This window comes from Mandrillus leucophaeus, unplaced genomic scaffold, assembly GCF_000951045.1.
Source record: "Mandrillus leucophaeus isolate KB7577 unplaced genomic scaffold, Mleu.le_1.0 Scaffold112, whole genome shotgun sequence".
Taxonomy (NCBI): Eukaryota; Metazoa; Chordata; class Mammalia; order Primates; family Cercopithecidae; genus Mandrillus; species Mandrillus leucophaeus.
In genome coordinates, this window is record NW_012099432.1 from 1,863,851 (window position 1) to 1,876,761 (window position 12,911).

Here is a 12,911-nt window from a genome sequence, read left to right on the forward strand (position 1 = left end):
GGGTTTCACCATGTTAGCCAGGATGGTCTCGATCTCCTGACCTCATGATCCACCCGCCTCGGCCTCCCAAAGTGCTGGGATTACAGGCATGAGCCACTGCGCCTGGCCAGGGGGCATCTCTCTTTAAAAAAGGAAGGGGCTCCCTTGGGGGTCTCTTGCCACCAGGCAGGGAGGTGGGGGTCTCACCATGAGCTGGAAGAAGAACCAGGCATGCTGGAGGATGGCCTCGCGTACGGCACTGCTGCTGACCACCCACTGCAGAGCCAGCTCCTCGTGAAGCAGCTGGGGACAGAGGCAGGGGTCACAGAGTGCAAGGTGCCACCCCTTCCCGCACCCCCTCTGGAGGGCATGCCAGGGGAGGATGCAGCCGGAGGGCTCGGGGTTAGTGCAGCAGGAGCCAAGCAGGAGGAGAGGGGTAAGAGGAGTGGACGTGCCCTTTCCCTGGGCTCACCAGACCCCCTTGGGCTCTGGATGGGGGAGGAGCACTGGACCCCTTTGCTGGGGGCCAGGACAAAAATGAAGTCATCCACCCTTCCCCCTACTACCTTCTGCACAGTGGGTCTCGGCTGGGTGGCTGGTGGGGCTGAGGAGGAACCCTCGAGGTAGGAGGAGGCTCGGCTAGAGGTGCGGTCGATGGCCTATGATGGGATGTGATGGTGAGGAGAGGGTTAGTGTGGATGAGGTGAAGGGGTACGTGGTTGGAGGAAAGACGTGTCCATGCAGACAGGGATGGGGGACAAGAGGTGGGTCAGTGTGAATATAGAGAAAGAAATGCTTCCACATGGATGGGTCAGGGCCATGGACGGGCAGTGGGGGCAGGCAGGAAAGAGAGATGGGTCAGCGTGGGTGGGGAGGGGAGGCTGGTTGGCATGGCCAGGGTGCTGTGGGAGTAGACAGAGCAGTGGAGGCAGGGACAAATAAAAGAGTAGCTGGAGAGAGCTGGGTGAGTCAAGATCAAGGTGTGTGGGTATGGGGGAAGAACGTAAGGCTGGGTGGGGTGGCTCAACACCTGTTATCCCAGCACTTTGGGAGGCTGGGGCAGAAGGACTGCTCGAACCCAGGAGTTTAAGACCAGCCTGGGCAACATAGTAAGATAATGACTCTACTAAGAAAAAAAAAATACGTGTGTGTGTGTGTGTGTGTGTGTGTGTGTGTGTGTGTGTGTATATATATATATATGGCTGGGCCTGGTGGCGTGTGCCTGTAGTCCCAGCTGCTCGGGAGGCCAAAGCAGGAGGATTGCTTGACCCTGGGACTTGGAGGTTGCGGCGAGCTGTGATGGTACCACTGCACTCTAGCTTGGGTGACAGAGCAAGACTCCGTCTCAAAAAAAAAGGAATGCTGTAATCCCAGCACTTTGGGAGGCTGAGGCAGGTGGGTCATGAGGTCAGGAGATCGAGAACATCCTGGCCAACATGCCAACATGTTGAATCCCCATCTCTACTAAAACTACAAAAATTAGCCAAGCATGGTGGCAGGCACCTGTAATTCCAGCTACTTGGGAGGCTGAGGCAGGAGAATCGCTTGAACCCAGGAGGCAGAGGTTGCAGTGAGCCGAGATTACACCATTGCACTCCAGCCTAGGTGACAAAAGCGAGACTCTGTCTCCAAAAAAAAAAAAAAAAAAAAGAATGTGATAGAGGAGGTGAGAATAACAATGAAAACACGGTACAGCAGTGACACAGAGTGCCAACACAATAGGCAGAAGGAGTGTGGATGGAGCAGGACCGAGAACACACGAAGGCTGGGAATGGGTGCGTGGTGTGTGGGGTGAAGGCAGAGGAGATGAAATCAGTGTAGACAGCAAGAATGTGTGTGGCCAGAGAAGGTGAGGGTGAGTGTGGACGAGGTGTAGAGTATGACCGAGTCAGTGAGTCTAGAGGACAGACAGGAGGACGCAGAGGTGCAGGAGGGTGAGTGTGGACAGAGGAGGTTAAACACAAGATGGGGAAGGAGGAGAAAGACAAGGCAGAAAGATAAGGGCAGAGGAGGTGAGATGTTGATGAGGTGCCAGGAATAGCAGAGACAGTCCAAGGTTCCAGGCCTGGCCCTGCCCAAGCCTGGCTTGGGCCTTAGTATTCCCATCTGTGAAATGGGTATGGGCAGAGGAGTTCAAGCTCCACTCTTGCTTCCTCCTTCGCTGGTTGGGAGGCGAGGCTGCTCGCAGGGAGGGGAGGTCTGATGACAGAGCCGACCCAACCCCGGGACCTACTCTGACACTGGAGGGCTCTCTAGCTACCCCAGTCCCAGCCATGCCCTGGCAACTCACTGTGCACCACGAGGGCCTTCCACTGAAAAGGCCCAGCCTCAGTGTCACCCAGATTTCCAGATTCCCAACAATCCAAGGAAATGACTGCCCTAAGGCCCCCCTGCTTGTTCTGCTAACAGTCCCCTGGGCCTGTCATAGGGTACAGGTTGCCTTGGTGATGGGCACAGAGCTGGAAGAGGCCCTAGGGCCAAGTGTGTAAGGAAGCAAGCCCTGTGGCCTGCTCTGTGTGTACAGTCCTCTGACCTTGGTCCCAATATTTGTACATGCCTTTCCCTCTTCCTGCAACACCCACACCCACCCACCCTTCCCTAGCTGACTCTATCTCACCCTTCAGGTCCCAGCAAAAGATGTCACCCCCCTGGAGAAGCCCCCAAGGCCACCCAGAGAGAAGCTGGTATTGGGTTGCTACTTGCTTCCTTTCCACGCTGTGTGATCATACACTTAACGCATTTGTTTGATCCATGTCTATTTCCGCAACTAGTTAGAAGCTCACGGTCAAGGCCGGACCAAGAATCTATCATCCCAACAAAATCCCACTGCAATGCCCTCAGCCCTAACTCAAGCACAGGCTCAGGACTGCTGGGGGAGCACCATATTTTGAGTCCAAACTGCATCTGAAAAATTGGAGTGTTATCTTCATTTTACAAATGCAGAAACTGAGGCTAGGGAAGATGCATCCAATTGCTCAGAGCATGGGGTGAGCTCATAGCAGAGATAGGACCTGAACCCAGGTCTGTTTGGAGGCAAAGCCCTCCACTACACCAGGTACCTGGAAAGAGGCAGGGTAAGTAAGGGGAGCTCTTTGTCTTAAATGGGATAGGGGAGCCGAGAGGTTCCGGTCCAGCCCTTTGAGAATCCCATGATCTGGTTGGATTAAAGGGAGGTGAATAGGCCATGCAGGGCAGTGAGGTTATGGGTGACTGGATTTGCACTTCATTTGCATGCTATTTGCATATCATCCCTGTGCCTTCTGTCTCCATCTGAGACTGTGGCCTATGTGGCAGCAAAAGGCCAGTTAAGATGACCCAGCGATGCCTAAACACAGACTTCACAGCCCCAAACAAAGGCAGGAGAGGGGTCTGCCACCTCCTTCAGGCAGCCCCCTTAGGTTAGTCAGATGCAGCCAGGAAGGTGGGAGGAGCTCATGCTGAGGTGGTGTCACACAAGTGCAGGGACAGGTAGGAAGGGCACCTGTCTGGGGTCGGCCCCACAGTAAGGGGGTGCCCGCCGCAGCACAGCCTTACTGCCTCCTGGAGCATAAGCGGAATTCACCCAGGAGTGTGAACGATCGATGCCCTGGAGATACACGGAGAAGTGCTAGCATCCCCAGTGGAGGGCAGGGAAAGCAGCATGAAATACCAAGCGTGGACATGGTTCTGGACCATACATGTGCCCACGTATGTATCATCATACGTCCTGAAAATTCTGAAAAATGTGCCCACGTATGTATCATCATACGTCCTGAAAATCCTGAAAAATGTGCATATGTATGTAGGTCCATTGGGTGCATGCCTATACATACTTGTGTATGTGGGTCCATGGGTGCATGCATACACACCCCTGTACGTCTGTGCATGGGGTGCATGTGTATACACACCCGTATACGTATATGCATGAGGTGAATACGGACCCGTGTACATACAGGCACAGGGTGACTGTGTATATGCACCTGCGTAAGTAGAGGCATGGGGTGAATGTGTATATGCACCCGTGTCTGTATATGCACGGGGTGAATGTGTATATGCACCCGGGTCTGTATATGCATGGGGCGAACGTGTATATGCACCTGGCTCTGTATATGCATGGGGCGAAACTGTATATGCACCTGTGTCTGTGTATGCTTGGGGCGAACGTGTATATGCACCCAGGTCTGTATATGCATGGGGCGAAAGTGTATATGCACCCGGGTCTGTATATGCATGGGGCGAAGGGGCAAACATGTATATGCGTGGGGCGAACGTGTATATGCACCCGGGTCTGTATATGCATGGGGCGAACGTGTATATGCACCCGGGTCTGTATATGCACTGTCTCTTATACACATCTAGATGTGTATAAGAGACAGGGGCGAACGTGTATATGCACCCGGGTCTGTATATGCGTGGGGCGAACATGTATGTGCACCCGGGTCTATATATGCGTGGGGCGAACGTGTATATGCACCTGGGTCTGTATATGCGTTATGCGTGGGGTGAATGTGTATATGCACCTGTGTACATATATGCATGGGGTGAATGGTGTATACACACTTGTGTCCACACATTCATGGGGTGAACATATATATGTGCCCGTGTATATATATGCATATGGTGAACGTGCCCATGTTCCTGTGTAGGTATATGCAAGTGAGGGGTGAATGTGCATATGCACCTGTGGACATACATGCATGGGGTGAATGTGTATATGCACCTGTGTAGGCATATGCATGAAGTGAATGTGTATATGCACCTGCTACACTAGGTACATATTGCTCTTTGTTCAGCCACGCCAAGCTCTGCCATCGTCCTCGGGTCAGTCATGGAGTACAGAGCTCAGTACCAAGTCTGATCCATACCCCACAACCTGCGACAGCCCAGCCCAACTCTGCTGCCCAGAGTTAAGCCTTCATCCATGTTGTCGTCTCTGTTGTTTCCTATGTTTCATCAGCAGAGATTCTTTGCCCACCCACGCGGCAGCTACAACCACTAAGCCTGGAGATTCCAGGGCCCCCGTTGCCCTACCTTGCTGGCCAGGATGCGGGAAACCTCGTCATCCACAGAGCCAGGGGCCACGGCGAGGTCGGGGTTGCTGCTGCTGATGCTTTTGGAACGCGCCAGGTAGAGGCTTATGGGGCGACCAGAGCCACGGGCCAGTGTGGCAGCCTGCACTGTCACTGGAGGGGCCCCTGAGGATGGAGTGAATAGGGTCAACCACCCACCCACCTGATGTGATGCCTCCCAGTCCCTTCCTACTTAGCTAATCTTTGCAAAATCACTTTCCTTCTCTGACCTTCCAAATTCCTCATCTATAAAATAAGTATAACGACTGCCGCCTCACAGAGATTTGGGGGGCATTGAAAAACTGAGAATAGGCCAGGTCCAGTGGCTCATGCCTATAATCCCAGCACTTTGGGAGGGCAAGCCAGGAGGATCACTTGAGTCCAAGAGTTCAAGCCCAGCCCAGCCAACATAGCAAGACTCTGTCCCTACAAAAAAATAAATGAAAAAATTAGCCGGGCATGGCAGTGCGCACCTGTGGTTCCGGTTACTTGGAGAGGCTGAGGCAACAGGATTACTTTTTTTTTTTTTTTTTTGAGATGGAGTCTCGCTCTGCCGCCCGGGCTGGAGTGCAGTGGCCGGATCTCAGCTTACTGCAAGCTCCGCCTCCCGGGTTTTCGCCATTCTCCTGCCTCAGCCTCCCGATTAGCTGGGACTAGAGGCGCCCGCCACCTCGCCCAGCTATTTTTTTGTATTTTTTAGTAGAGACAGGGTTTCACTGTGTTAGCCAGGATGGTCTCGATCTCCTGACCTCGTGATCCGCCCGTCTCGGCCTCCCAAAGTGCTGGGATTACAGGCTTGAGCCACCGCGCCCGGCCGGCAACAGGATTACTTGAGCCCAGCAGTTTAAGGCAGCAGTGAGTTATGATCGTGACGCTGCACTCTAGCCTGGCCGACAGAGTAAGACCCTGACTGTTCCTTTTTTGTTTTGAGAGAGTTTCGCTCTTGTCACCCAAGCTGGAGTGCCATGGCGTGAACTCAGCTCACTGCAACCTCTGCCTCCTGGGTTTAAGCAATTCTCCTGCCTCAGCCTCCTGAGTAGCTAGGATTACAAGCATGCACCACCATGCCCACCTATTTTTTTTTTTTTTTTAATTGAGACAGAGTCTTGCTCTGTCACCAGGCTGGAGTGCAGTAGGGCGATCTCGGCTCACTGCGACCTCTGTCTCCTGGGTTCATGTGATTCTCCTGCCTCAGCCTCCCGAGTAGCTGGGACTACAGGCATGCGCCACCATGCCCAGCTCATTTTTGCATTTTTAGTAGAAACAGGGTTTCACCATGTTGGCCAGGATGGTCTCGATGTGTTGACCTCGTGATCTGCCTGCCTCAGCCTCCAAAAGTGCTGGGATTACAGGCATTAGCCACTGCACCCAGCCTAATTTTTGTATTTTTAGTAGAGACAGGGTTTTACCATGTTGGCCAGGCTGGTCTCAAACTCCTGATCTCAGGTGATCCGCCCGCCTCAGCCTCCCAAAGTGCTGGGATTACAGCTGTGAGTCACCATGCCTGGCCAACCCCGACTCTTAAAAAAAAAAAAGAAGAAAAAAGAAAAAAACCCTGAGAATAATGCCTGACACATAGGGGTTGGTGTTTATTTGGCAAATTAAAAAAAAAAAAAAAAAAAAAAATCCAACTCTGTACAGGGATTACCATTTTGTGCTAACCATTTTGTGTGGATTATTATGTCATTTACTATGACCAGCGCCCCCATGAGGTGGGTACTATTATTACTGCTGTTTTGCAAAAGGAAAAACAGGCTCAGAGAAGTGACGTCACACGCTCAAGGTCACAGAGATTGTAGGTGGCAGGGCCATGATTCACATCCAGGCGGTCCAGCTTCAGTCCCCGCTCCAAGCTACTGAAGAGGCTTGCTGACTGACTAAATCATTTTCCAGCCAAGCAAACAGAAACTACAGCCCAAGGATGGGGCAAAAGTGGGCAAGACATTATCTCTGTTGCAAGTTGCTCAAACCAGCCAAGGCCTGTGAGGCCTCAGGGCCTTTGCACATGCTATTCTCACTACTTGGATGCTCTTCTCCCAGATCTTTCTTTCCTTTTTTTTTTTTTTTGAAACAGGGTCTTGCTCTGTCGCCCAGGCTGGAGTGCAGTGACGTGATCTCGGCTCACTGCAACCTCCATTTCCCGGGTTCAAGTGATTCTTCTGCCTCAGCCTCCTGAGTAGCTGGGGCTATAGGCGTGTGCCACCACACCTGGCTACTTTTTTTTTTTTTGAGACGGAGTTTCACTCTGTCACCCAGGCTGGAGTGCGGTGGCATGATCTTGGCTCACTGCAACCTCCGCCTCCCGGGTTCAAATGATTCGGCCCCCCTAGTAGCTGGGATTACAGGCACCTACCACCACACCTGGCTAATTTTTGTATTTTTAGTAGAGACGGGGTTTCACCATTTTGGCCAGGCTGGTCTTGAACTCCTGACCCCCTGAAGTGATCCACCTGCCTTGGCCTCCTAAAGTGCTGGGATTATAGGCATAAGCCACTGTGCCTGGCCCCAGCTAATTTTTGTATTTTTAGTAGAAACAGGGTTTCATCATGTTGGCCAGGTTGATCTCGATCTCCTGACCTCAAATGATCCATCCACCTCAGCCTCCCAAAGTCCTGGGATTACAAGTGTGAGCCACCGCACCCAGCCTCTTCTCCTAGATATTTCTTGTCTCCCAGGGATTTCTACAAACTCACCATCCGGGAGGCTGGGCTCAGTGCCAGGCAGGCGAAATGCGTAGTGGATGTAGGCAGCCAGCTGTGGGCAGTGACCGCGGGCATCCTGGGCTGCCTCCAGGCTCCGGTGGACAAGGCTGACTACATGGGCCATTGCTTCAAAGGCTCCACGGCCCAGGTTCACTGCCGGGCAAAGCAGAGGTCAAGTTCCAGGGCCCAAGGCCTCTCACCTCCCCGCCCACTTTCCAAATATAAAGACATCAGGATTTGAGGGATCATGTGCTCATTAAAGGGTCACAGATTTTTTTTTTTTTAAGATGGATTTTTGCTCTTGTTGCCCTGGCTGGAGTGCAGTGGCATGATCTTGGCTCACTGAAACCTCTGCCTCTCAGGTTCAAGCAGTTCTCCTGCCTCAGCCTCCCGAGTAGCTGGGATTACAGGCACGTGCTACCACGCCCAACTAATTTTGTATTTTTAGTAGAGATGGGGTTTCTCCATGTTGGTCAGGCTGGTCTTGAACTCCTGACCTCAGGTGATCTGCCCGCCTCGGCCTCCCACAGTGCTGGGATGACAGGCGTGAGCCGCCATGCCCAGCCAAAGGGTCACAGAAGACCTTCTCTGGGTGTAGGGGACTGGGGGTCATTTATCAGATGAGACAAATGGCCAGAGAGGTAAATAGACCTATAGAAGTTCCCTCAGGACCTCAGGACTGAGGAGCCATGTGCTGGATGGGGAAACTGAGGTCTGAGGCCACATCCGCTTACCAATCTGGCCACTGATGATCGGGGGCCTGACGACCAGACGCACGAGCTTGTCCAGCACGTGGTGGGAGAAGGCCACGAGGGGTTCGGGGCTGGCCAGGCGCAGTGCTGCAAGACTGGCCCGCAGCTCCTGCTCCACGTTGCCCTCGCTCAGCACAGCGTCCTTGAGCCGGAATGGGAAGGCCCCCTCCTCCAGGACATGCACCAGGGTGAAGAATTTGTCCAGGTGGGGGTCCTGGGTAGGGACGTGGAGTGAGCAGGGTGGGGCCCCAGGGGATGAAGACCACCCCCGCCTGAATCAGCAGCTTCCCTGAAAGCTGGGCCCAGCTGACCAAAGTCATGTCCAAGGCCCGAGGCCAGACCTCCCTGGCCATCGGCAACTGTTACTCAATCCTAGGGCAGGCAAGAGGGGAGCAGGGCAGGACTCTTGGGTTCCCGCCCCACCCCGTACCTGGGGGTGCACAGAGGACACGGCCGTGAGCTCCACACTGAACACGCCCTTGTGACTGTCCACCCAGCGCATGCCCGGCAGCGCCACCTGTGGGAGGGAGGCACCGGGTGGGCACTGGTCAGCCCTCCCCGACTGATCAGGTCACCCAGCAGCCCCAGCCATTGCGACACTGTGGCGTGAGTATAGCCTGGTCTGGGGGTGCAACCAAGCACCCTGACTCCAGCCCTGGTCCCAGTAGACTGAGGGGGTCCACTGGGCAGGCTGAAAAACCCACATGCCAAGGAGAGGGGTGGAGAACGGAGACACAGGGTGAATGAACACTCATTGAGTAGGTCAGGAAACAGGATAGGAGGATTTGAGGCCTCGAGTCATTAATGATGGTGCATTCATGGGGAATGATAAGGTACTGCGGGGGCAGGGGACAGTGATCAGGAAGGCAAGCAGGGTGCTAAAGTGGGAATGGAGCAGAGAGGCAACGGGAATCTTTGGGGAGGACAGGTAGGACACAGAGAGGCATTAATAAGGGGATAATGAGCTACACAGGGGCCCTGGAGGCACCAGTAGAGGCCAACAAGCCTCCCAGGATTGAAAGGAAGGAAGGCAGGTGACTCGGGAGTGCTTCTGGGGAGACTGCATTGGCAGGCAGGCGCTCCGGGGCACATACATCGGGTGTGAGCACGGAATAGCTGGGCGGCGGCTGGTCCACGGACACTGGGAGACAGAAGGGGCCGGTCCTCAGGCGCCCATGCTGCAGCAGTGGGATCCACTGGGGAGAGGCTGGAGGTCAGGTCTGCGGCCAGGCTTGGGGACGAGGAGGGCTCAGGGGGAGGGAGGGAGGGAGGGGACGGCTCACAGTAAAGCCCACGGGCGTCTCCAGGGCAGTGCCCGGCCGGGGCTGGCAGCTGACGTGGTAGAAGGTGAACAGCAGGTGATGGTTCTCTGTCACGCAGGCTGGAAGATGCAGCTTGAACTCCTCGTAGAACTCAGGGGACCTGGGAGAATCGGGCTGGGGGATCTGCTGAGGGCTGGGCTCCCCACTGTCTGCCCCATCACCTCTGCCATGCCACACCTGCATTGCTGCTGGGCCTCACTGTCTCTGCTCTCTGCCTCAACTTCCCTCATTAGCACTCTGGGAGCCTCTACCTCTCTTCTTCTTCCTGCCCCCCATCTTCTCATCGATGCTGCCCTATGTGTATATATAAGGGACATCCTCCTCTCCCCATGAGTGCCCCCGAGTTCCTCACGTGTCCCCCTACATACTTGTTATGGTAGACCACCGGTGTGAAGGCCTCGCGGGTAAATTCACTGCAGCTGGACTTGCCAAAGATGACCTGGCGGAGTGGATGCATGAGGAACCCATGGGGGATGCCCTCCCCTCCTTCCCTGGGGTGCAGTCACTGACCGGCAGGGCCTGGCTGGGGTCCTCGCCTGTCATGTACTGCACTCGCACGGCAAGGTTGCGCACGGAGCCCTGGCGGCTGCTGAAGTTGAGGCTGTGCGGGTACACGTACAGCAGGTTCCTGTCGGGAGCAGGATGGGGGTGTCAGAGGAACAGGGCCGCTGAAGGTGCACATATGAGGCTGGGGTGATGGGACAAGGCTGGCTGGGAGCACAGACAGTCCGGGAAGACTGGGTCATGAGGCTGGGGCATTGAGGGCCAGGTGAGAGGTAATACAGGTATCAGGCAGGAGATAGGACAGAGGGCAGAGGGTGGAGGACAAGTGAGTACCCTCAAAGCACGGATTGGGAACAGCGTGGTAGAGGGTGGGAACACAGAAAGACATCGGAGGCACTCGTGGACACAGTGACACACAGAAGGCAGAGAAGAACGAAGCACTCGGGGCCAGAGTTCCAAGGTGGCTCAGGTGGCCAGTGGTCAAGCCTAAGCCCCACCCAAGGGCCTGACTGCCCTTTCCCTAGGAGGTCACTAGAATTATGTGGCCTATTTCTCAGGTGCGGAAACTGAGGCCAGAGTCAGAGTCCTGCCTCCTTCCCCCAGGGGCAACTCTGTGCAAGCCTTGACCTCTCTCTGGGCCTCCGTTTCCCTGTGTGTATAATGGGCACTTCAGGCCTTCCAGCTGAGCCTTTGTAACGATACTGATGATGATAAATAACAACAATGACAATAACTGCACCAAACACTATTACTACAACAATACAATAATTGCACCTACTGTGTGCCAGGCTCTGTTCTAAGCACTCAACATGAAATCACTCATTTACTTCTGACAAGTAGCTCATGAGGCAGGACTAACATCACCACCATTTTACAGAAAGGGAAACTGAGGTACTTGCACAATCTCCCAGGGAGTAAAATGGCAGTCAGTGGTGATCCGGGTACATGCAGGTCTTGGAGATCAGGCTGTGTGACCTTGGGAGAGTCTCTGCCACCTGCACCTGCCCCCTTGGCTACTAACCAGGCCAATAAAAGCCCTCAATGCTTATAAAATCTTCACTATTGGCCGGGCGCGGTGGCTCAAGCTTGTAATCCCAGCACTTTGGGAGGCCGAGACGGGCAGATCACGAGGTCAGGAGATCAAGACCATCCTGGCTAACACAGTGAAACCCTGTCTCTAGTAAAAAATACAAAAAACTAGCCGGGCGAGGTGGCGGGTGCCTGTAGTCCCAGCTACTCGGGAGGCTGAGGCAGGAGAATGGCATAAACCTGGGAGGTGGAGCTTGCAGTGAGCTGAGATTCGGCCACTGCACTCCAGCCTGGGTGACAGAGCGAGACTCCGTCTCAAAAAAAAAACAAAAACAAAAACAAAAAACTTCACTATTATTACCATCATCATTGCGATGCCTATTCATAGATGGAGAAACAGGCTCAGCATGGTGAGTCTCAGGAACTCCCAGCGGGGTCTGGGGCCTGTCCTCTCCCAATGCCCCCCACCCACACCTGGCCCTGAGCCCCAGGAAGCGTGATCCCGGCGTGGCCCAGCCGGACATTTGCATGATGCAACTATCGCACCACCACCAGGCCCTTGTGCAATGCGGGGCACCCGGCTGGCCAGTTAACGATTGACTGGGGATCAGTGGGGGTGTGAGACATAAAAGGCTTCAGTGGCGGTGCTGTGGCTACACACTCAGACCCTCAGTCATGCCAGTGCCTGCTCTGTGCCTGCTGTGGGCCCTGGCAATGGTGATCCAGCCTGCCTCAGCGGCCCCCGTGGGCAGCCCAGAACTGGCAGAGCATGAGGAGCTGACCCTGCTCTTCCACGGGACCCTGCAGCTGGGCCAGGCCCTCAATGGTGTGTACAAGACCACGGAGGGACGGCTGACAAAGGCCAGGAACAGCCTGGGTCTCTATGGCCGCACAGTGGAACTCCTGGGGCAGGAGGTCAGCCGGGGCCGGGATGCAGCCCAGGAACTTCGGGCAAGCCTGTTGGAGACTCAGGTGGGCACTGCAGCTGCGACACTGTGGGGTGGCCTCGAAGAGGAGTTCATGTCTAGGGTAACCAACCATCCTGGTTTGCCCAGGACTGAGGGGATTCCTGGGATACAAGATTTTCAGCGATAAACTCAGGCAAGTCCTTAGGTACACAAAGATGAGTTGGTCATCCTACTAGTGACCCCCTGTTTATTAAGCAGATGGAGGAGGATATTCTGCAGCTGAAGGCAGAGGCCGCAGCCGAGGTGCTGGAGGAGGTGGCCCAGGCACAGAAGGTGCTACAGGACAGCGTGCGGCGGCTAGAAGTCCAGCTGAGGAGCGCCTGGCTGGGCCCTGCCTACCAAGAATTTGAGGTCTTAAAGGTAAGGGGCTCCCCCAGCCCTAGCAGGCTGAGACCCTGATCCCCGGCCAGAACTCGCTTCTGTACCTAAGTCCCAAAGACCTCCCAGATCAGCCTCCCGGCTCTGTGGCCTCTACTCTGCATGTCCCCAGACAAAAACCAAGTCCTTTTGTGTGCCTCAGTTTTCCATTTGCAAATAAGGGCAACACCTGGTGTCTCACAGTAGGGCCAAGTACTCAATGCAGGTGAAATATTCAGCATGGGGCGGG

The 12,911-nt window shown here is 54.7% G+C and overlaps 3 protein-coding genes across 4 annotated transcripts in view; 1 reads left to right on the forward strand and 2 right to left on the reverse strand.

Moving 5' to 3' along the window:
- Positions 1 to 11,040, reverse strand: part of DOCK6 (dedicator of cytokinesis 6) — a 44,234-nt gene extending 33,194 nt beyond the window's left edge. The window contains exons 1-11 of one of the 2 annotated variants that reach the window (XM_011994831.1): positions 10,314 to 11,040; positions 10,172 to 10,242; positions 9,765 to 9,903; positions 9,576 to 9,677; positions 8,912 to 8,998; positions 8,464 to 8,695; positions 7,721 to 7,882; positions 4,990 to 5,153; positions 3,461 to 3,565; positions 546 to 638; positions 187 to 282 (exon numbers count right to left, since the gene is read on the reverse strand). In XM_011994831.1, the coding sequence (XP_011850221.1) occupies positions 187 to 282; positions 546 to 638; positions 3,461 to 3,565; positions 4,990 to 5,153; positions 7,721 to 7,882; positions 8,464 to 8,695; positions 8,912 to 8,998; positions 9,576 to 9,677; positions 9,765 to 9,903; positions 10,172 to 10,242; positions 10,314 to 10,346 (1,284 nt within the window). In that variant the 5' untranslated portion in view covers positions 10,347 to 11,040. The remainder of the gene's footprint in view (positions 1 to 186; positions 283 to 545; positions 639 to 3,460; positions 3,566 to 4,989; positions 5,154 to 7,720; positions 7,883 to 8,463; positions 8,696 to 8,911; positions 8,999 to 9,575; positions 9,678 to 9,764; positions 9,904 to 10,171; positions 10,243 to 10,313) is intronic. The other variant, XM_011994841.1, reaches the window with a different exon arrangement.
- A 962-nt stretch (positions 11,041 to 12,002) lies between these two features.
- LOC105550016 (chromosome unknown open reading frame, human C19orf80) lies at positions 12,003 to 12,512 on the forward strand. Its single transcript, XM_011994816.1, has one exon. The coding sequence runs from the start codon at positions 12,012 to 12,014 to the stop codon at positions 12,429 to 12,431; it is 420 nt and encodes a 139-aa protein (XP_011850206.1). The 5' UTR covers positions 12,003 to 12,011; the 3' UTR covers positions 12,432 to 12,512.
- LOC105550163 (dedicator of cytokinesis protein 6-like) overlaps positions 12,469 to 12,911 on the reverse strand; it is an 11,629-nt gene continuing 11,186 nt past the window's right edge. The window contains exon 10 of the mRNA XM_011995052.1: positions 12,469 to 12,639. Within this exon, the coding sequence (XP_011850442.1) occupies positions 12,469 to 12,639 (171 nt within the window). The remainder of the gene's footprint in view (positions 12,640 to 12,911) is intronic.